Here is a 24,131-nt window from a genome sequence, read left to right on the forward strand (position 1 = left end):
ATTTCGCTCTGAAATGACACAAGGATGTCAATGCTTTTGGTGAAGTCCAAGAGACTGTTGTCTAAAAAGCAAAGCACTGCTATAACAAATAAAACAGTTGATTGGCCCTCTTTTGTTTGACATGGTGCTCACTCAAATTGAAAGACCGCCCTCTTGTGGTAAAACAGCGACAGTACACACACAAATAATAAAATGTGCCTTTATTTGCCAGATTTTCATCCAGAGACATTAAAAGCCCAGCAAAAATAAAAAGGCATTTTCTTTAAAATAAAAGAATTATAATAAATGCCCTACGTTCAGTTTCTATCTGTTTGTTATATCAAAACACAATAGAAATAAGGCAATCTACATGGAATGGTCTGCAGCGTGAAATGCTGAACACATCAAAGTATAGGCGGCATTAGGGGTAATAAAATGAAATGTTTACTGTTCTAAATGGAAAAATGAAATTGAAGGTATATTTTACAGTGTTTTCTTCCATGGTTAGAATTTTGGATGTAAAAGTTAAGTGTGCGAATAACATACAAAAAGCATGTTTACACTATCATGAATACAGTAACAGGAATCCCTGGCAATATCCAAGTTAATGTGTGTGTATTTACAGTCCGGTTTCTGAGAATCTTTTCCTCTTTTCTCAGACAAACAGCTGCTCGTCTTTACCTGAGCTGCTGCGTCTTAACCTCAGACCGGACAGAATCTTCTGGGCTGAAGAGATCTTGTTTTGCTCCAGATGAATACTCTTAGTTGTAAGATTGTGTCTCTTTTTTTCAGTGCTGTGCTGGTTATTGTTCATATTTACACTTTGAATTCTTTGCCACTCGGTTATTACTTCTTGACTTGACTTCTGAGCTGTGCTGGATGATCCCACCGCTTGGGGTTGTGTAAAAGCTGAATCCAAACCCAGCATGTACTGAGCGACCTCACGAGGGCTAAGTGGGACATCCATTTTTTCTTCTGTGGCAGCAGCGACTTGTTGGGACTGTTGAATGTTCTCACTGTGGCCAACTAAAGTTTGGGAAAGCCTCTGTGCCCCTGGTTCTGGAGAAGAGCTGCGGCTGCTGTCTGCACTCCCCTGATAATCCATCAGTAGAGCTGCTGGCTGCTTTTTTGCTCGGTCTGGGTTAAAGAGTCGGGGCCCTGAATATTGATGCCGATGGTACTTCACAGGCTGTCTTGTGAAGCGATAGTGTGGTTGGGTGGCCAAATCTGAGGCAGATTCCTCCACATCATTCAACGCAACTCTCATAGCCATAACTGGGAGAAGAGGGAGAAGAATCCGTCATAAATCACAGAAAGGTATACACAGTATGCTGATTTTCTTCACAACTACAATTTGTATTTTACGAATGTGACTTTTAGAAAGTGCAACCAAGTACAGTTCAAATGCTGAGCAGCAAAAAAATCCAATAATATAAAAGCTTTGAAGAAATAAACCGTTTTTAGTGGTAGTGTTTTTTTTTGCACTGATTAGAGAATGTCAAAAATATTTTTTAAAGTATTGAGTTAAGTTTAATTTTTTTATTTAAAAAATCACTAAGTTTTATCTATCTATAGATGAAAGACCACATCAAAATAACCAAACATTAAATGTTATAATTTCTTTGACAAAAACAATGGAGTTTTGTCATTGCGCTGTTCTCAAGTATTTTATTTGATTTCTTTTAAACTGTCATCAAATCCAGTCTGCATGTAGGCATCAGGTGACCATGTGCTCAGTTGTGTAACTGTTAAATTTCAGTTAGACTTGGGTTAGCCCTTCTGCTATTCTATGGGGTCCATATGACCCAATCCTTACATTGACATGTTATCCCTAGCATGACACAGGTGGATAAAGGTGAAGAGGATTTCATGTAATCCATGGACACTAGTGAAGATCACAAATCATTGAAGAAAAAAGGTTTAGCGCACTGTCTAGTGGGTCTAGATGACCCCACCCCCAATGTTAAAGTGCCTAGGATAGCACAAGAGTTACTGTATCATGAGCCAAAGCAAAACAGCAAATCTAGGAAAGTGTGGGCCATAAAGGAAACCATCTGAATGTTTCACTTAAATTTGAAAATGCTAATCTAACTGTAAGATTGTGGTGATGTTTTCAAAGAGTTCTTCTGAAAAAATTTAATAGAAATTTTGTTTCTAGAGGAGTTGGGGCAAAATTAATCTAAATTAAAGTAAAACAACATCATTACTACACAAAAAAGTACCTTGTGCCATGTACCAAATTAGAAGAGTACAAATGTACTAATATTTATTTGCCTTGATGTTTTGCACTAGTGTAATGGTATGTTGTTGTTTGTCTATGAAGACTCTCATTCATTCAGGTTGATTCCATCATAGTAGTAGGTTTAGGGGCTGTCATCTGGACTTAGTTTTTAAAAGTTAGAAGATGTTTCACCTCTTATTCAAGAGGTTTTGTCAATTCTGAAATAGCTGGTTGAAGAGTTGGTATATAAGCACTCATGGAGGAGGAGTCAGACCTGGAACTGGATGCTATTGTCAACTTAGCTACATGGTTTCGGCTCTTTAAGAGTCCTTTTTCCTCAGCTGGGGGTTGGGGAGCCAGTGACTCCCTCCCTAAACTGGTCATCTCTTTCCGCTGTTTAAGACCCAGGTGGCAGTGGTTCGGTTTGTTTGGGTTTCAGAACACTGCCGTAGATGGATGGACGAATAAACCTGAGACCACCATTTTTATTAAGAGAAGGTTTCCTTCTTGACAAAGATGGCTTCTTTCACTCCTCGCTCAAACCATTATTTCTCTCTGGCTAGACAGTGGACAGTGAAGTCCGAATTCTAGCCAGAGAGTGGCCAGAGAGTAATTCAGAATTGACAAAGCCTCTTAAATAAGAGGTGAAATGTCTTCTAACCTTTAAAAACTAAGTCCAGATGACAGCCACTAAACCTACGTCTGTTGTTGTTTGTGTGAGGTTCTGAGTCAACAACAGTGTCATCAAATTTGTAATATTTCACCTTATTTTAAAACCCAAAGCAAAACTTTTTGAGGCATATCCTGGTTTACAAGAGTAAAAAAAACTGAATGAGGGTGCACTTTTAATTTAGAATATTATTTTTGCATATGTTTTGAAACGATGCAAAGCAGCTGTAGCAAAAAGCAGGAAACTCAGCAGGAGGGAAGAATGAGTAAAAATAAAAAATGGAAAGTCCATAATTTGCAGAAAAACACAGTCCAAGGGGTTTTCTTGTGAAGGAATTATAATCTAATTTGTCTACAAGCATGTTGTTTTCCAAGCCTATATTGAGATTTCAGAACTAAATATAGATCTAGATTATTTTGTTTAAAATTTTAGTACACTGTTCAATTCTTTGTACTCAAACTCCAAATGTGTTTCCTTGGGAAAACTCGGTTCTGTTAAAAGAAAGTATTTGTTTTAGAAATGAACTGAAGGAATTTTAAAGAGATCTAGACAACAAAAAACAACCTATATGTAAAAAATATTAAGTCAACAGCTTTGGTACTACCTGATGTACCTGGTTGTATTTGCCTACTTAAAACATGCTGAGTAGCATTGATAAATTACTTAACTTCTAAGCTTTAGCCCTTTCTACTTTCTACATCTACAGCCTACATAGGACATAAGGACCGGATCTTCTCAGGAGTATCTGCCCAACTGCCACATCTGCCTACCTGCTCTCTCATTGGCTTCAGGGCTGAGCTGGTCCACTGCCTCATTGGAGGAAGACTTGTCAGATATATAACCCTCGCTTGAATCTCTCTTGAAAGTTCGGCTCTGTTGGAATGACACAGGTTGAGTGGTGGTTTTCTGTACGTGTCTACAGACTGCGTCTAATTCTGTAGTTCTGCAACTGGCCCCTTAGGAACTATAAATCTTTCTGTCCTAATGGCTCCAGAGGCATTTTAGGCGGCTAATACATTTCTAATAAACAATTGTTTCCTGTTTATAAACAAGTACAATGCCTGAAAATCAGAGATTGTGGAACGAGCTAACGTAGGCAAGAGGTAAGAGAGCAGCAGAACGAAGCTTGTTAATCCTGGAGGAAAAAGCATGAAGCTAAATTGTTAAGGCTGTTAGAGCAACAGCTCAGGGCAAGCTCTTTCTGTCGGGTATGAACACCAGACAACTGTTCCTCATCCTTTTAAAACAGAAGTGCTTACTTCTGCTGAGTGTGGCCTCTGCTTGGATGAGCTGACATTTTTCAAGTTGGCATCAGCTTCTCCATCCAGTGGGCAGGAAGCTCTGGGTGGGGTTTCTGGAAGGGGCGCTGTGGGTGCCGGTGGAGGGGGAGTACTCAGCGTCCTTTTTTGGCCAAAAATCGTATTGTAGTGTGTAATGAGAAACTCAATAAGCATCGACTGGTAGCTCGTCTCCAAGATGGCAATCATTGACATATCTGCGGACACTAGAGGGCGCAATAATGTTGGTCCAAACACTATCCCCAGATTGCTGGGGGACATCTTATTTTCATGGTTCTCTGAAACTCTGTGGAAACAAAAGGAGAATCAGATCAAGCAATGATGGCCCAGGTAATAAAAGTCAACTGTCAAGAAAAGGGTTATGAAAACCTGCAAGCATGTATGTGAATGCTGACAGACACTGGTCATTAAAGAAGCTGGAGGACATGTTTGCCCCAAAGACAAAGAAGTGGACTTAATAAAATCCTGAAATTCATTTACTTACTACTAAAATATCAATTTAAACAGACACAAAGTAGAGGAAGGCTAATTATTGCAAAAACTAATGTAAAAGCTACAACGCAAATGCTAAAATCCTTTAAATCCTACTAAATTAAAAACACACACAGACAAAAAACCCAAACATTTTTAAAAAAAAGCTTCACAATGGTAAATAAAAATTATAGGTAATTAAGTTACTACAGTTAGTTATTTTGTAATGTAGTGTACCTCATAAATAGAAAAACAACATTATTTTTTAAAGCAGTGAATCAGTATAAAAGTCAACTGAATGGTTAAACACTTGAATCAAGCAGATTGATAAATTCTAGCCTCAAAATGGCTGTTTGATTTCATCTGAGAGCTTGAAAAGTCAATACATAAAGTCAAAAAATTTGATGAAATATAAAACATGATGAAATAAAAACTATTCAAAAAGTGAAACAGAGAGTAAATCTACTAAATTATTTTAAAAAACGTATAGAATGGTGAAATTACAACCTCTCACAGAGTGCAAAGTGTTTTGACCTTTTCTATTTTGACAGATGGTAAGAGTGTATCATTTCAAAAACCACACAAGTGGGAAAAAGCAAAAGTACAAGAACCCATCTTTCTCAGGGGCTGAATGGTTAAAATAGCTGAAAGTGTCTAATGAAAGAATCAGAGAATCTCAAGAGTCTGAATGCACAGTTGAGGTGTTTCCCCCAGTTGCATGCTTACCTTTGCAGATGGGAAATGATGTGCTGCAGAGTACTGTAGGAATGTGTAGGAAGCCTCTTCAGAAGCTTTTGGAGGTCTTGCACGATGTCCATGATCTCATTAGAACCTGGTGAGGTTTCCTTTTCAAACAGATGCTGAATGGCTTTTCCCACCGCAACAAAATCATTGTACAGGTCAAAGGTTAATAAAGGTTCTGGAAGCTGGAAAGAACAATATAGGGATTATTTACTGATATTTGATATTTTATTAAAATCAAACTGAGATTTTATTTGTATATTTTTCAAACAATTCATGTTAATTAGCTAGAAATGTGCAAAGAACGTTTTTTTGCAGATTGCCTCATACCTCCTTAAAGAAGTGCTTAAGCATGGAGGTGATATCATGTGGTGAATTGTCTGAAAGATCCACCTGCTCCTTCTGCATCTCAAAGGCCTGACAGAGCTTTTGAATGCGCGGTTTGGATCCACTCACTCGGTACACACCCTTACAAACACAAGCAGACAACAGTTACAGCACACAAGTCCAAGTTAAAAACCCAGCATTGATCACTTTGGTTTCAGCGGCAGGAAATAACACCTGGACAGACAGAGCTCGACTTTCGATCTCAGATGTGCAGCGCGTCACAACGAATGGCACTTCATCTGCTGTGTCTTGTGAGAGCAGAGAGAGGTCCACTCCAAACACTGTCCCTTTCTTGTGCTCACACTCAATTTGACACACCTCCATACACTTCCTGTGCAAAGCCAGCCCACACTGCATAAGTGACAAGAAAGAACATCCATCAGTCGCAGTTTTTTTTTAAATGTCTTCTCTTCCTCCCACACTAGTCAGAAAAGAAAGTGAATGAAAAATGAGGCTTTTGCAGCATCTTTCTCGCTCTCATACCTCCTCACATTCAAGTCCGCTGACAACTATGTAGTTGTCACACTGCCTGCATTTGATCATCTTGCTTTTCAGTTTCTTTAGCCGGTGAGTAAGGGCAGCTTGAGAAAACATCCGTGGCTTCACAGATTGAACATCAACATACTCTGGAAAAAAAAGTTTCAATTAGCAGCTACACAATTCACGTTCTACCGTCTGTCCAGACGAAAAAGGTAAGCAAACCTGATTCTGAGCCCACATCTTTCTCGTCCAGATCGTCTGACGACACTGTGAGAGTGGACGCTGTTTTAGGCAGTCTCCTGTGAGCTTCGATTACATATTCCGATAAAGCGTAAAACAGAAAAGCGGAAATAATGTAATTATTTGCATAGCACTGATTTGCATGAAAAGACGCTTACAGAAAACAAGCGTCAACTCACCAGGACTGGATAATGATTCCAAGCTGCCACCAATACTTTCACAGTCACTGTGTCCTATCTTCCCTAAACAACAATAAAAGAAAAAATGTAAGTGAAGGGGGATTTCCTCATCCTGTTTTAAAATGATCATGACGTAATCAAACAAGGTTCTTACTTATGTCACTTGTTCGTTTGAAAGAATTATCCTCTGCCAAGAGAGATGAGTCCAGCACAGAGGTGGGGCCACTTGTTTTTCTTTTGCTTCTTTAAAAAAACAATACAATTGACAAATTGATAAATGAAATAATTCATGTTAAATTTCAATGCTGAACACATTTGACAGAAATGAAAAACCTTCTCTTTTGACTGTGTTTTATTGATACAAGAAATGGATTTACAAAGCAGCATAGCTTCAGGAACAGCCACAGACGGTTTACGGCACCTTTTGCCATGTGGGACATACTCTTGAAAGGTAAATGTTTGTAGCAGGTGCTCAGGACGACGTCTGCTAAGAATGTAAAGCAGATAGGGTTCACCGGGCTCCAGGGATCTGCATGTCATCTCCAGGTTGTGATAGCCAAGTGGAACCGGCTCCGTTTGCTGCCGTTGGAAGTAGAACATGTTGACTGTGACCTAAGAGAAAGATCAAAGCTGATGACTGATCCAGTAAACAGTTTACTGTGTTTGCAGATTTTCTTAAATCAGACTGTTTTAAAAAAAAATAAGGCATTATTTCCAACATGTAAAAAGCTTGAAATACACCAAAAGAATGAAGAAATGCAAAATATGCATGGGTAGATATCTATTTTTAAAGATTACGTATCCAATACTTTTTCTACTGAGCTGTACGGAAGCTGTAAAAAGATGGCTAAGATAAAATAACATCCTGCATTAACAAATATGAGGAATGTATGTATGCATAAACAGTACTCGGTTAGGATCCTGCAACACGAACTCATGGAAAGGTTAGCCAAGAAACAGGATAGGAAGATAGATGTTTGGTTTGTTTAATTTGTTTCTAACCTCTTTGAGCACAGTGTCTCCTTGACAAATGAGCTTGCGAATGTGAGAAATAATTCTCTCCTTAACCTTCACTAATTCATCTTGGTGGATCTTGGCGTCACTCACACACTGTCGGTACTGAACCTCAGACTCTATTACCTGTGGAAGACAGACAGGACCCTCAAAGTGCCATGCAGTCACATTTCTTCATAAATATTTTCTCATTTTGCATTTTAAAAAGTATAGTAATATTTTCATTAAAATGAATTCTAGGCATTAACTGCCACATACCTTTGCCTGGGCTTCATCCTTGGATTTCCTCCTTTTATCCAGTGTTTTGCTTCCTGCTGTGTCATCCACAGCTTTAGCAGAGACCATCTTGGCTTTTTCCAGCTCGTCACAGCGCTGGAAGTACTGATGCCTGGCTTTTTTCAAAGCTGTCACTGCATCATTCTATAAACAAGAGTACACCAGAGTAGGAAACCAGAGGAACAACATATTAAAAATGTGCCGGCTTCACTAGCATCTTATTTACTCACCATCTTCCTTTGTTCCCTTGCCCACTGTTCTTTAAACTCTCTGCGCCACTTATCGATCTCATTTCTCTTCGCAGCCAATGCCTATTTGAAAAGCAGATACAGAATCCTCATAATATACAATGCACTAGAATGAGCTATTTCAATAGGTGTTTGTGAATTTCTATACCTGATAGCAACGTGTTTGAAGCAGCTCGCAGGTCTTTCGGGAGGTCAAACTGTTCTTAATGTCTTGCTCCAGAGCCATGTTATAGATGTACTGTAGTGGCATCATTTCCTACACAAAGAGAGCAACAACTGACATGGAAAACAAGCAAATCCAACACACCTCTAAATTGTGTTATATTTGATATGTGCAGTGTGTTAATAATTTATTAGACCCCGTTATCAAAAACAATACCTGTTGCCAAACGTTGGTCTTGGCCCCCTCGGCTGTCTTGATAACATTCTTTGCAAACTCTTGTTCTGTCATAAAGAGAAAATGTGTGAATTGGAATCTTCTTTCCACAAAACTTTATAATTCTATAAGTCATCTTTATGATCCTGAACCTATAACGTTATTGTGGTGACCAGCAGTTTGGTTTTGGTACGACCCACTATTTCTCTTAATGCATTATTGTTTTATTTGGGTAATCAGGGGTTCAGTGTAAATACATAAAATCTTTAATTCCTCTTAGGATGGGCCAAGAGGGTAATCACTGTCTATTTACTCCCAAATGAAGCCCCTGTTCTTTGCTAACCCCCTCTTCCAGATAATCTTTAATCCTTTCTCTCTGCATGCATTGCGTGCAGCTCACTGGGTTCACAGCCTGACAGCCTCTTAGTGATTAAATTAAACAATCCAAGAATTTGCTTTGAACAAATTTGACCAAATGTATTTATTGATACATTTACTTCAGTGAAGGTTTTACTTTCATAAGCACTGATTTTTTTAAACTCTTTTTTGACATTATGAATAAGAAAATAATTTTCTAATTTGTAAAGCAAAACCACACCAACATTTCTGTTTCAAAAGACTATATAAGCACACTATATACAGAGTGTATATATTTACGTATCCACACGTGGTCTTACCCAGGCTGATTCTCTTCTCCATCCAGGCGAGAAGGTCCTTGGCGTAGCGGCACCACATCTTTGCATACTGCAGGGCTGTCTCCACTCCATCCTCACATCGACAGAGGGCCAAGTCTGCTTCCTGGGCTGTGAGGGAGTACATCAGCATCACTGTAGGCTCCACACTCTCAGAGCTGTAGGTATCCAGGGATGACTCTAACACCCACTGAGCTAAACCTTATTTCTCCTTAAGGATTCGAATCGCCCCGGCCTTTAAGGAAACACTAGTTTATAATCAAGTCTCAGCCCCAGCTTGATCTAATAAGATGAAAAAAGGAAACTGACATATAAACACATATTAAAATAAAAGCACAAACCCAGAACGGGAAACACTGATTGCATGTGGCAAGACATAGTTGCTCTCCAAGGCAAAAATACAGTGATATCCAGGAAGGTCTCAGCAGACTATTTTAAATATTTCCCACGTAATGTAGGCAGTTGCCCAGCACTTCCCAGAAACGAACAGATACGTGCCCTCCAAGAGATTTTCTACAAACCAAGTACAAACATATTAACTAAATAACTTCCCTCCTCTCCCCTCTTCCTCTCTACTTGACCCTCCCCCTGACACCTGTTTACATACGATCTACTACAAAAAGACCAGCCAATACAAAGACAATACAAAGTGAATCAGGCACAACACACATCACGCCGTCACACTGTGAGCATGACATCCTCTCCATCCATTTTCCTATGCGGCTCATAAAACACGGTGGATGATATGGGCATCAATCATGGTTTCCAATTTCTGCCTTCCATTGGATCTCACACATCGTACAACACGTTTTCAAATGAATGTAGCCGGTTTCAGTTCAAGACAACTGTTTAAATCAGGGTATCAACTTTCACTTCTCTCTGATCTGACACAGATCAGGACACAATAAACAAGCTTGCACTGCCAGACACCGAGGAACAACTTGTCTCTCAAGTTCCTTAGTCAGACATGTAAATGCTGTTGTCCCCCGCCTCCTGATGCTGACACCTAATCCAGTCAATCTGTGTGGGAGCCACAAAAAATTCAACAAAACGAGAAAAAAAACACGGGTCCAAAATAAATTAAAAAAACAGATGATCCCAAAAAAACAAGAAAACTACGTCCAGGTAATGTTCTACTGCTGACCTAAGCAATTTCTTTCCATGTTTTTGGGCTGTGCTAAGGTCTCCCTTCATTTACTAATAAGTATCCACCCATTTCAATTCTCTGCTTCCCCATGACCACAGCCTTTGGCCATTGAATTAAGGATTATCCCTGACAGATCCTGATTGTGAAGTAGCAGACTTTGAGTGAGGTTTACCTCCTGGCGTGGGACCGAGCTAGTTGAGTAAGAGGAGGTGGGGGAGGAGTCCCAAGCCAGAAAAGACGAGGAGATTCTGTCTGGTTTGGGATTATAATTTTCTATTCCACTAATGTTGTTACAGTCACCTTCTCTCTCATAAACACCAATTCTGCTATGACACACAGTTTGGGTTAAAGTCAAACGGGTTTCCACGGAAGAATCTACAAATAGAGATGTGTGAGCGTTTAAATTTTTTTGTATAGATTGATTCACTCTTCTTTTTATAGCTGACATCATTTATCTCTTTAATCTGTGGCTATTCCTTTTAAATATAACATTTAAAATTGGAGGATCCTTAAATCCTCTTCCTCTATCCTAATCTTGTTACTGTAAGGCAATTACAGCTCTATAGGGACTGAAATAGATAGATGCTGTAAGTGTCAATAACAACAGCTTGTAATGCTTGTAACAGTTCTTATTGGATGACAGATATCAGATCCAGTAACGTCTATGTTAGGATAAGCAGGTGAAGAGAAAAAAAACCCAAAATGACCAAATTAGTAAGAAGTACCTGTTGACAAAACACACTAACAAGGAGTCTATATGACTACACTTTAATGTCTTTAATCTCTTTTTTCTCTTCTGCACGTCATACCTAATTGGTTTCCATCCACATCATCGGTTTCAGCTTGAATCTGTAAGAAACGTGCAAGTTAGAAAAGTGAAAATCAGGGGCTCTATCATGTGAAAGCATGATTTATTTATTTATTTATTTTTTCAAAACCATCAACACAGCTTTTACTTTTATGGTGTCAGAGAGATCTGCATGCTCACACACCGGAGCCGACCTAGAGCTTAACATACAGGGTATTCAAACAAACCCACGGCACAACTTGTGCAAGGAACATAGAGACTTACAGAGTCGTCATTCTGGTCTGTGATTTCTGTACAGAGGGAATCTGAGATGGACTGTGAATCATCTCCCTGAAGATCCTCTTCTTCACTGTGCAGACAAAAACAAATAAATGAAAAGACAAATAAAGCTTGGGAGTCTGACATTTTGAAAACATTCAAAAAGCCTGACAATGAGTCATAACAGGAAAAGGATTTAAAGATGAGGAAATATGGACAAATATAACTCCATCATTTAATACAGTTTCTTAAAATCTGCATGATTTTGAATTGCACTGCACTAACCCCCCTTTGTTTCCTACTCCAGTAATGAGATTAATCTAAAGAATCTGAACGATTAAGGAAATGAAGCCATTAAATTGTTAATCCATAGGAAATGTGCAATACTTACTAAGAAATTAAAGAAAGATCAAGGTTATCAAAATCTCTGAAGATTTCACTGTATCTTTTGGTTTCAGACTTGGGGTGCACCCTCCTGACATCTGGAATCACAAATGGGAAAGACATTTTAACATTGGCTATTTATTTATAGATACACAAGACTTCACGCTCAAAGCCATACGAAATACATGCTACATGCATAGAAGAATGAAGGAACATGTTTTAATCATTTGAAATTTATGTTTGAAATTATTTAGAAATCTCACAATTTTGGCTAAACAAGACAAAACATTTTGATGCTGAAAGCTAAAAACGTCTAATGTTAGACTGCTGTCTCACCTTTGAAAAAAACCCATAATGTTGCATACAAATAAACTACAATAAATGCCGCTGACTAGAAAAGAAAACTTCTCAGAGACACCTTCATTTTGGTTAACCACATCCTGCTTGCAATTCGTGTCACATCCTATGAGGCAGAGTCCTTGTTTTTCACTCCCTTGTCTTGGTAAAAGCACAGAAACTCGGCACCGACAAAATAATTCACACTCACTCATTCACACCAGCTAAAATTGATTGACGTTTTAGTCTCTGAAATGAATTTACTTGCTATATTTTTATTGTTGATCCAAGGTATCACATTGTGGAACTTTTCTGATGTAGACTGCAATGTTCTCTGTTGAATTTAAGTCCTATTTCATTTTTAAAAGCTGTTCTTTTATGACATTTGTAATACTTCACTCTTGGCGTTCAGCACAGATTAGTCATGTCCTGTTAAATAAAAATGCAGAAGTCAAACAGAAAAGACGAAAATGTGTCAAAACGAATATAGGGTTCAGGAAGTTCACCAACCCCGCATTGAGTGAGGCTTCACTGCTAACTCAGGCACATTGCAAGGCCTCCTGTGCATGCAGTCTATGCTTGCACCCACATACAACACGCATGTGATTGTCAAAATAATGCAGTGAAGAAAATCACCAAACGCAAAGCAAATCACTGATTTTTCACATAAGAGGAAATTAAACATATTTGACACACATTTAAACAAAAAACACTTTTATGTTAAAAGCTGCTTGCTGTACTAGAGTTCATTAGTGGCTCAAGATTTTCCTTACCGATTAAATGTTTGTGCTTACCTGTTGTTTGAGAAGAATCCTTGCTTGGAACTGGTTCCTCCATTACTGTCACCCAACCAACCCTGAGACTCTAAAAGCTTTACTGACACATATTTTGCAACAAGGTCCCTCTACAGTTCATCATCAGTGGGAGAAAATCAGTACACAATATGTCCAAACAGGAAAAAGTACACAAATTCGACAATTCTCTGCATGCGGTTCTGAGCTTTCTACCGTTTTAACCTCACAAAATGATCTTCCTTGTAGAGGTTGGCCAATGTTTTCACCATCCAGAGAAGAGGAAGTGTATCTTTGTGTCACATTAGGCCCCACCCACCTTTTTTCACTCTGAGGTATCAGTTTGGTTCATTTAGAGTTACTGTTAGAAAATATCTGTGGCTTCAAACAAATATTGAAGAAGTTAATAAGTAGTTGCATTAAAAAATATCAGATCTGTACATACTAATCTTGATGCTGCAAAAACAGTTGATTGGCTCATTGAATAAAAGGGTGGACTTTTCAAACTTAACACGTGTTGGTGGTTAGTCTTTCCACAGCTTAAGAAAAGCAAATGAGGTCACACCACTCAGCAAGTGTAGCAGCATCACACCATTTTTTTGATGCCTTTTAAGTGCTAACGTTCATTTTCTACTGAAGTCACAACAAACAACAATTGCAACATAGTGACAATCAGAAAACCTTTATTCTTTAGTTGCTGGTACAATACAAAACACTTTTTTGTGTCATCACCTGATAAATGGCTTCCACCAAGAGATACACTTTTTCTACGATGCAGCCCCGTGATGAGGAAGAAAGTTAAATATCAGTTTTGATGTCTCAAATTATCTCATAAAATTAGGATCCAGTTCAAATCTCAGAAGGTCATTTCTATTTTTGGAATTTGTATTTTATTTAGCAATGTACGAATGTGTTTTCTTTAGGTAAACCAGCTACCTTCCATACACACAATTTAACCTGACGATTCAATACTGTTTTGTACAAAAGATAAAGTAAAACGTGGAAATTTTGAAAAAAGTCTTATACATATTAATGTGCTGGTGTTATTTTGGAATATACCAATTTATCCGAACTGCTCCGTAGACCTAAACATACTTTTTATCTCAGCATAAAGAGTTGCTAATGTAAGAACGTACTTGTCTTTTGTTTGGTGACAAGTAGGACATGATTTAGGACCACCACCACCCCACCCCACCCATGTGTTTTAGGATGTAAGCATGTGATTTATTTTTTGGGGTTTCTTGAAGAAAGAATGAAAAACCCCTTCATCTTGAACCACATATTTAAGGCAATCTGTGTGAAAATGATAAGAACTGGTTTGTGGTACAATCTGGAAACAATTAAATGTCAAAACTAACACTAAAGTTAAAAAAAATACACTGAATATTTTCATGATCAGCACTTTAAACCTGCTCTTCTGGTTGTTTAGAAAGTTTATCAACGTATTCTGACTGTGTTTAAATTTTACGATATAAAAAAAAAAATTTGAAAATCTAAAAATAAGTTGGAAATTGTTCACTTGAATCTCCAGTGGCCTCTAACCTCTCCCATACAGGGCACATTTCCAAGAATAAATTAGGAATTGATAAAAATACTTTTGCTTGAAATTTTTAACTATGGCTTCCTCTGAAAGGTATAATTTTCTGCTCCTCCCTATAAAAACAACACAAAACAGTTGAAATGATGCCAGAATGTTAGCCTAATATATCTAAGCATCCTTAAAAAATGGGTTTATGTAACACCAGGTCTATGTGAGTTAAGGAGGCTTTGAAGAGTGCTTATAGCTAGATTTTTTGTGATTTAAAGAAGCTAAAAACCTTTTATGGGTAAGTCCTAAATTGAATCAACAGAAATGACTGAGATGCATTGTACCAATCAATTTCCATAGAACAGATAGTAGATAAATTTTGGAATAGTCATTCAGAATTGCAAGTCTAGTGTCTTATTTAAGCAAATTCTAAAAATACAATAAAAGGTCAATATTATCCCTTCTTATCCTGTCCCTGCTAAAAAATATTATCTTCCTATGAACTTTGATGTGGTATTTCTACCAAAATCCTGGATAAAAAGGATTCAGGGTAACAGATAAATGACATAACTAGTGTGGTTCAGTGTTCATCCTAAAGCTCGTCTCTTGCTGTAGTGTCCAAAGCTGACTGGAGCACATCTGAATTTTGAGCCTCGCTGCTGATCTTGGCCTGCTCGCCGGTTTTTCCCGAGCGCGCTCTGTCCCAGTCTGTGCGGACCTTGTCATTGTCCCATACAGTCGAGGTCTCAGTGTCACTGATGTAGCCTGGATCACCTGTGTAGTGTGTTGGATACACGAGGAGAGGCTCTGCAGAAAATGCCTTCAGGTCTCTTTTTTCAAATTGATCCATATAATCAGTCCTGTAGAAGTAAAAAATAATATTTAATAACACCTTAGAAAAATGTGAAAGAATAGACATGACTTTCTTATTTAATGTGTTATCCATATTACAAACAGAATTAAACACTTACACTGGGTGCTTATTATACATAATAGGAAGAAACTCATCCACCGGCAAAATCCTCTTCAGTGGTTCTGCTTTTAAAAGTTTCTTGGCACCTTGTAATGACATCATGTAGCCAAGTGTCCAGTATGAGTAATCTGCTTCCACTAGATTGTGTATGTTTGGCACAGCTTTCTCTGGATGATCCACTTGCATTCTTTTCCGACCAATGTAACTAAAAGGCGTAAAACAGAAAAGGGAACAGATGTTTTTCTCTTTGCAGTGAGAGTTGGGACAAAGTAAAGTTTGTAAAGCAAGAACACACGTACATTAGATCCCAATCAAGTCCTTCCTCCCTAATCTCAGTCATCAAGTTTATCAAGCGACGCTTGAAGAAGACCTCAAAGCGCAGGTCATCTTCTATCACCAGAGATGTTTGCAGGCGCCGCTCTACAATCTTAGGTCAGAGGCAGAGTCATTAGTTTGCCCAGGATTAGTCCACTCCAAAATCATCTGAATGCTTCACCTTCAGGACCTACCTCCTTCCAGATGTTATAATGTGAGAGAAAGCAGCCCAGCTCTCCCTTTGTCAGTGGCCGGCCATGATAAGGGTCACTGTATCCGGGGAGCATATGGATACCCATAACATGTATTTCACTGACATTCATTGCTCTAAAATAAAGAGAAAACAATAAATGAAACAAAAATGGCTACAAGTATAGCTGCACATTTTAAACCCCAAGGAAAAATAATGGAATTTATTTGGCAAGTTAAACTTACTTTCCATCTACGGCTGCTATAATCTTACATGCAATCTCCTGCTCGTACAAAGCTCTCAACATGCGCTCTTTGCGATCCGTCCTTCTCTGCAGGTTTATCATAAACACCTGCAAAGATTCAAGGTTGTGTAATTACAGATTCCAACAGCAGAGGGAGACCATCAGCACAAACAGAGAAAGCGCCATTTTTGCATGTGCCATCTTCACGCCACTCTTTACTCACCTCGTCAAATCCCATTTTGTCGAGTTGCTTTCTAGGAACAGGTATGTATTTAGAAGGCATCACTGGGGAATTTCTCACTACACAGTAAGAGGGAAGATGGATGCATAAATGGCTTAAATGACAAAACCATGCAGAAAGTGCTCAAACGACAGAACAATAAAGCAGAAGAATATGCAATGCCAGAGAAAAAAGAGAAAGTTGGTTGCAAAAAGCTCACCATTAACCTCCAAAAGGGCATGCAAAAAGCTGTCTGCTTCATCTTGCAAAGTATTATGGGAACGCAGTGGTACTGGGAAGTAACCATAGCTCTCCCTGTTGCAAACAAACATCTGAACATCTGAAAGAAGTAGAAGATAATTTAAATGCAAGTTGCACGAGTAAAATATTTCCACTGATTTTATAATAACTAATAAGAGGAAGTATAAGTTTAATACCTGCCATCCGAGCAGAATACGCAAAAACAATGATGTCATCAAAAGCCCAGCTATAATCTGGATGTGGAGGATAAAAGGCGAGCTGCTTTGATGCTTCTTTCCTGAGGTCGATCAGAAATGTCGAGTGAACCATTGGAACAGCAAAACAGCCCTTTCGCACCTGCCTCCTGATGGGTATGTAAGCAGGGGTCCGCCTGTAATAACCCTGTCAAAGAGTAGGGAATTCGTGCATAAGTTAGTAAAGGAATTCAGAGCATTTGTAAGCACATGTAACAAACATCGAGGAACGGGTCTCTGCAGTACCTCTGAGGTCATCCCACACCAGAAGTTTGAGTAGGCCGCGCGAGATTCAAGCATTGGAGCAATAATAGTCTTATTTTCTTGAATGAGCTTCCAGAGCACATTAGGATTGGTGAGGAGGTTGTCACAATCCACCAGCTGCGAAGGAAGAGGAGAAGCTGTGAAACATGTTAATAAAAGATAAACATGTAAAGCAATCTGAAAAGAAACTGAGAATTTTACTATGATCAATCAGGAAGTGTGTGTCCAAGGACTGATCAAAACAGAGAATTCATCTCTTTTTCCCTTTCATCAGAGAATATTAGGAGTTCTACCTGACAATACAAACCTATTTAATGGATAATTGTACACTATTAAAGCATCAAAATGTTTGACAGGTTTTAAAACAAAAGAGGTATTTCTTTCTTTCTACAAGTGCTGCAGTCAATTGTTGCTGATTTATGCAATCTGTAATACAGTAGACTTTCTTGGAACAAAATCAGACCACATCTCACTATAAAAAAATAGAACAATTGCGGTGATGCTCCTATCATTTTGTGCTCATCTTCAGGCATAATTATGGAATGATCCCATTTGACCCTTTTTACTCCGCACACAACCTCTTATAGACCTTTCATTCTGGCAGGAGTTTCCAGTTTATCATAACCGAGGCCTTACACCACAATGACATTTCCATGAATTACTATACAGAGTCCCAACTACTTTTTTATTTCATTGAGTAAATTAGTACAATACTGATAGTATTTAAAAACCCACTCCCATGAAAATCATGTTTTTAGTGTTTTTAACATTTTCTTTTTTTTTTCTCATGAATTTTTTGGCTACATGACCTCCATCATGTAAAATTAAGCTTAGAACTGCTGCACGGTGTCCCAGTGGTTAGCGCTCTTGCCTCACACCAAGAAGGCCCCTGGTTCAAGTCCCAGCTGGGGGACTTGAAACAGAACTTCAATTTTTTGGGGGACCTTTCTGTGTGGAGTTTGCATGTTCTCCTCGTGTAACCATGGGTTTTCTCCAGAGACTCCGGCTTCCACCCACCCTCCAAAAACGTGCTTCATAGGTTAATTGGTTACTCTAAATTGACCGTAGTTGTGAATGTGAGTGTGCATGGGTGTGAGATTGTGGCCCTGCAACAGACTGGCGACCTGTCCAGGGTGTCCCCTGCCTTTGCCCGTAAGTGGCCGGGATAGGCTCCAGCAGCCCCGTGAGGGAAAAAACGGATTAGAAGATGAATGAATGTTTGTTCAAATTGTGGTGAATTAGAAGTCTACTAAGAATTAACTCATTAGAAGCATCACTTGTAGATGTAATCTGGATCAAAACTGCTCTGCTGAATAGATAACTCCAATTTCGCTTGCCAGTTTTATTACACCGGTAATGTTAGGTTGGAGTTGTGAGGGGCTGTAAGCTGGTGGGAAAGCATATAAACACATGGGTTATGGGAAGTAGGTGTGTGTACTAACTCTCCGCACCAACATCCCGCCTACAACTCAGAGGTGAATTTCTACTGAACTACTGCTGCTCTGCAGAAACTATGTCTTAGACAACTACACAATTTTTTTTTATTTTGGCTATAAACGGCATAATCATAATTAAAAGACCACTGGGAACACTTTTACAATAGATCAAAAGATGATCGGAGTGGGACTTTAATTAAACATCTGTACAAATGTCAAAAAATTGCTTTGTTTCCTAATAGTATTTAGCAATAACTTATTCTCTGCATCCAACAAACATCGTCTAAGTGATTTCTAACTTAATGCCTAAATTGAAAAGATTTTCCTTCGTTATGTTACTTTTGTTACTGCTGTGTACGCCGTTCACCTACCATGAAGTAATCTGCCCACATTTCCCGAGCCGACTCCAGCGCTGCTTGCCGAAGTTTCATAACATGCTCGTAACGAAGATCAGTCCAGTGTTTCGGACCTTCCTCATCATCATAAGATCTCAAAAGCACAAGTCAGTGTTACTTAGGCAGATGTGCAGACTTTCATTTAACGTTCTGTGAGTCTGTAAAGATGCAAAGTTTTAGTGTGGACTCAAAATATAAAACCAACCTGGGCTCCTCCTGTGGCCTCCACTCCACATAATGGTAAAGGTTTTGCACTTTTATAAGCCAATCCCGCAGAACGGCTGTGGTGTTGTCCACATTATGATCAGTTGCTACCCTGTCAATAGGTACACATAAGGCGATTAATCAAAACTTCAGCATTGAAGGACTTCAACAACTCAGACTAACTGCTTAAATTAAAAAAAAAGAACAACAGACACACAAAAGTTGACTCAAATAACAATAGGATTGTGCTCACTTTTTGTTATGTCATTGTTTGCTGTGGTGGGAACTGACACAAGCAGTAATAATACCAGGGACAAAAGACACAATACACGTGACACGTCTCTAAAGACAGTTACATGAAGAACATCTAAAAAGGAAAAGGAAACAGTGCTGCAGAAGTGAAACTGGTCTGTTAAGAACAAGAGGAAGCGTTCTAGACCAGTGTTGTTCAGGCTTTTTTTAAACAAGGTAAACTTTTTCCCTCACAAAACTCACCAAGCACAGCAGCAACCGAACATGCAACAAAAGAGAAACTCTGCAGTCTGTAATAAAATCCCATAAGCAGTTTTTGTAATACTTTTATTTTGTTTTTTGTTTTCTAAATCAGAAATGTAACTTTAACAAAAATGAAAAAATTCATTCTTGGGGGAAAAAACTTTTTCAATGGCCACTTAACCATAATTCTGTTTCTTTTATTTTGTTATTACTAATATTTAAACTTAGCTTCATTTTAGTCTGAAATTGAATTTGTCCTTGTTAAAAAACAACTGTTTCAGTTAGAAAGGTCACTTGAAACAATGACTCTAGATTCTAAATAGACACGTTTAATCCATCATTAATGATCAGATCTTTATTTAAATTATGAAACATTAGAAAAATTAATGTGAAAAATAAAGCAGAAAAAAACAACAACAATAAAAAAACACCTGAGGAACAGCTAGGTGGGTTTATATTTCATTCCTGTGATCACAAACATAATTAATTATCCTGAAAGATTTCCCACAGATCCAGAAAAACTCTGCTGTCTCACCAAACCTAAATTTCTGCAGCCTTAAAACTTCTCATTTGCACTGGTTAACTGTTAATTTTCAGATCAAACAAACTTATAAAAAGCATGCCCCCCACCGGCGCTCGTTCTTTAAAAAAACCCATCCAGAGGACGCGTGCCTCTTTAGCATGGTCTGTTTTACAGATGAGGATGGTAAAAGAAGTTCAGGCTTAATTGCAGACACCAAAAATGTAAATGATGGTTTAGCAAGTTCTGATGCCGTGGCTTTGGCGTGCTAACAGACAGCTGGGAAAGATCCAGCAAAAAAAAAAAGAGGCAAAAAAAATAACAAACACAAAAGAGTGCTTACGGCTCGAGACAGTTGTTTGCATTTTCCATATGTGACTTTATATGCTCATTGAGCATAGCGGACTAAATTGTCCTCCCTGCAAAGCAGTGTCTGGAAGGCAAAGTGTTAAGAAAGCCGTTTTACTAAGTCTAATTATTATAGAGGCTGGATGAAACGATAGAGCAGGATGGTTATGTTCAGGGCTTAAGATGCAAGTGGCTGAACATGTCATTTAGTTAACGTGAGAAAAGCTTCACTTTCACAAGGTTGCAGTAAAACATGGCTGGGCATGTAAAAAAAAAAAAGGTTTTAAATAGCTTCCAATATTGCAGGCACATCCAAAGACTGGCCCTGTGGGCCAAATGCGGCTTGCAATACCATTTCTAATATGCACTTTCTAAAAATTAAAATTTCTTCATTGTGATTAGCTAATTTACATTATTAGCCATTGTAAAATATGACCTTCAGAGTCTTAAGGGCCAAATGAGAAGAACAGATTTATCTTATTTTTCAGAATACAAGTTGCCATTTCTTCCACCTTGTTTGGTCAAGGTTGCGACTTATGCGTTTTTTTACATAAATAATTGTCCCACTAAGAACCACTAGAGGGCACTGTAAGTATTTGTTTCAGTATTTGCTACTGACAGCAACAAACAAAAAGCAGCGCCGGCCTTGGCGAAGTTTTTCCGATGCGACACAGACGATGAAGAATTCCATGGATTTACTTCAAGTGACATAAAGAGTTCAGTCATTATTATGATTTGCCTTTTAAGATGAAATGTCTGTTCTTGTTACAGTATTTCGTGAAACAAATTTCTCCCAAAAGTTCGACTTTTAGTCTGAAAAAATACAGTATTTGTTCCTATGAATAAAACCACAGTGATTTGTGCTTCTGAACAACGTTTTGCTATTTTCCTGTTGACATAATTTATGTTTTGAAGTTTATAGTGAGCATTTCGTAACGAATAACATGTTGCATTTCATTTCAAGTTTTTTTTTAGACAAACTTTTTTCTTTATTTTATTTCTGGTCTTCAAAAATGAAATTCACAGGAATTTAGCCAAAAACAGATTTAGATATAATTCTGTTCAACGTGAAGGAATGAAAAGAATCCCAGTGCAATAAAATTGTTAATTTGCCTTTCATGTTATTGGAATGGTTTAAAGAAAGCTGGCCGAATGGTTGGTCCTCACACATTTTCACCGGGCCCTTTTTGCAAAAAGTCTGGACATCCCAGCAATATGGGCTCAAAATGATAAAAAAAATAGTTGCTGTTACAAAATAATGAGAGTCCCTGCCACCAAATTGTTGGCGTATCATCCGGCCTTCGCAGATTCGGATGGTTCAGGACGTCCAAAAATGAAATGTGCAGTTGGGAAAAGACACTCAAGAGTCTGCATGAATTTTCAAACCTTTTGCAAAAGGGGAAAGGTGGAAAAACACGACCTGTTAGGCTCTGTGGCTGTCCACCATCTCTGTCCACAAGGCAAAAAGGCTTTTTTTATTATTCATAAGGGAAGATGAAAACATACAAAATACGTCATTAGAATGGTGTGTTTTTTTTAGTCTGCATTGCAGGTGTTGTGGCTCCATAAACACTCCAGTACAGAAAAAACAGAGACCAAAAGCCAAAAACAGGCCTACTGGTGACCTCGGCACATTTATCACTACTGAAGGCAGGAATCAAGCATATGTCTGCAACACAATACACACACATTCGTATATAGAATCTATTAAATGCATAATAAAAAGAACATAGCAAATATAAGGTAACCCCTGTAATGCATAATAATAAGAACATGGTAACCCCTACACCCCCACAGTATTGAGTCAGCTTTGAAAGATGGCCCACACGTTTTCGGTGGACCATAATGGAAGCTATTATAATCTGTATAATGATTGTTGGTGTCACTCCATGCCAACATTTGACCAAATATTTCAATTTAAAAAAAAGCAGTACTTTGGTTTTTGTGCTTCTGCTTGCAGGGACCAAACGTTAATGGACTGACATTAAAGTTACATAAAATGAAATCAGCAACTCAGTAATAAGACAGGAACATATCTGGCAACAAGAGAAGAAGTTGAGGATAAAAATGGAGTTTGGAGAAAGTCCTGTTGGAGGTGAAATGCTGTGAATGAATCTGTTCCCTGACTCACTCAGTCCCCTCCCCTCCACGTATGCAGATCAATGGAACTGTGATGGATCGAGGCCATTTGTGCTCAGGTAAGATATGTTGGATTAACTGGTTTATGGTTTGAAAGAAGAGAATTCAAATGTTTATTTGTATACATATATATAGTTTTCCAACTCCGAACGGAAGTTGCGTGTTACAGCATTGATTGTCATTCCAAATCCTTTGGGATGCACATCTGTCTCTTTATTTCAAATCAACATTTTATTGCGGATACTCCATCGGGAGGCTTTCCACTAAACATACCAACTTTCCATTGAGGTTGATCCAAAACGGATAACAACTCACCAGAGAGCCATGCGGTCTTTGGGGTAGTTGAGGCGCTCAATAGTCCCCAGGAAGTGCGGCAGAGAGTGCTCCGAGTTCCTGCAGATCAACGCAACATGAACCCGAGGAGCGAGGAGCGGAGACTCGGGGCTCCAGCGCTCCTCCGCGAAATATCCGCGGGCGGCGCGGTAGCAGCACAGCAGCAGGAGGAGCGACACGGCGGGGAGGCCGGCGGGCCAGTGCATCGCGGCTGTCCAATGACGGAACGTGGACTGAGAGGCGCCGTGGCTGCGGCTCGTGGTGAGCTATGGAAAACTGAAACCCCGACTTTCTGCGGCCATCACAAAGCCGGAGCAGCAGCTTCTGATGTAGCTTAAAGGGGAGGGGTCTGCCTGCTGCGGCCTTAAAGGGGATGTGTCGTCAGAAAACAAGACGCTCCAACTCCTGATACTTTTTGACACTTTTCCCGCAGATATCAGGGATTTATTGTGATCAATTGACATAAGTACAAAAGAACGTTATTATTATTTTATAAATCATCTGTGGACACTATAATGGCAACAGAAAATGTTGTTTTTACATATTTATTAATTAGCTATATTTTTTCCTTATTCAAACTAACTACAAATCTATTTTAAGCTATATTTCAACAAAGAAAAATAAAATGCACATCTTTTTAAAAGTGCTATATATGTGAATTCTTCAAAACATCTGCTAATCTGTTAACTTTATTTTGTTTTCGTTTTTGCTACTTTTTATGCTAAACTTGTGTTTTGCATATTACTATAAGAATTTATGGTAATCAATTGACAAATAAATTCAATTTAAAAATATTGTCTTAAGAAAGAGTGTATTATTATTTTAAACATCATCTGCAGACACCAATGGCAACAAAATATGTTGGTTTTACATGCATTGAATTATTAGCTACAATGTCTCTCTCTTTTTCTTGTAAAGCTAACTAAGAATATCTACATTTAAATATTTCAGCTGATATTTCAACAAACAAAAAATGCTCAGCTTTTTAAAAAGTGATATCAATAATTGTGCATTCTTGAAAACATAAGTCTACAATC

The 24,131-nt window shown here is 38.4% G+C and overlaps 2 protein-coding genes across 6 annotated transcripts; both read right to left on the minus strand.

The window, feature by feature from the left end:
* Positions 1-183: 183 nt before the first annotated feature.
* Positions 184-13,254, minus strand: gmip (GEM interacting protein). 5 transcript variants are annotated; one of them, XM_011478080.3, is made up of 21 exons: positions 13,000-13,253; positions 11,877-11,967; positions 11,492-11,576; positions 11,229-11,268; positions 9,258-9,383; positions 8,584-8,648; positions 8,353-8,460; positions 8,187-8,267; positions 7,939-8,100; positions 7,669-7,806; positions 7,109-7,278; positions 6,821-6,909; positions 6,667-6,729; positions 6,470-6,553; positions 6,251-6,393; positions 5,942-6,118; positions 5,711-5,848; positions 5,366-5,565; positions 4,130-4,454; positions 3,641-3,743; positions 184-1,254 (listed from the first exon to the last, which is right to left on the minus strand). In XM_011478080.3, the coding sequence occupies exons 1-21, from the start codon at positions 13,040-13,042 to the stop codon at positions 635-637; spliced, it is 3,051 nt and encodes a 1,016-aa protein (XP_011476382.1). In that variant the 5' UTR covers positions 13,043-13,253; the 3' UTR covers positions 184-634. The 5 variants fall into 5 exon arrangements, with proteins under 5 accessions (XP_011476382.1, XP_011476381.1, XP_020560900.1 ...); XM_011478079.3 differs by having other exon boundaries at positions 7,088-7,278; XM_011478082.3 differs by lacking the exon at positions 3,641-3,743 and having other exon boundaries at positions 1,046-1,254; positions 7,088-7,278; positions 13,000-13,254.
* A 408-nt stretch (positions 13,255-13,662) lies between these two features.
* LOC101160659 (procollagen galactosyltransferase 1) lies at positions 13,663-23,864 on the minus strand. The gene is made up of 12 exons (XM_004071369.4): positions 23,077-23,864; positions 19,261-19,371; positions 19,032-19,149; positions 17,207-17,341; positions 16,904-17,108; positions 16,687-16,806; positions 16,470-16,546; positions 16,248-16,354; positions 16,007-16,139; positions 15,797-15,924; positions 15,496-15,702; positions 13,663-15,384 (listed from the first exon to the last, which is right to left on the minus strand). The coding sequence occupies exons 1-12, from the start codon at positions 23,298-23,300 to the stop codon at positions 15,117-15,119; spliced, it is 1,833 nt and encodes a 610-aa protein (XP_004071417.1). The 5' UTR covers positions 23,301-23,864; the 3' UTR covers positions 13,663-15,116.
* Between the last annotated feature and the right edge of the window lie 267 nt (positions 23,865-24,131).

The sequence above is a fragment of the Oryzias latipes genome, chromosome 8 (assembly GCF_002234675.1).
Source record: "Oryzias latipes chromosome 8, ASM223467v1".
NCBI classification, from domain to species: Eukaryota; Metazoa; Chordata; class Actinopteri; order Beloniformes; family Adrianichthyidae; genus Oryzias; species Oryzias latipes.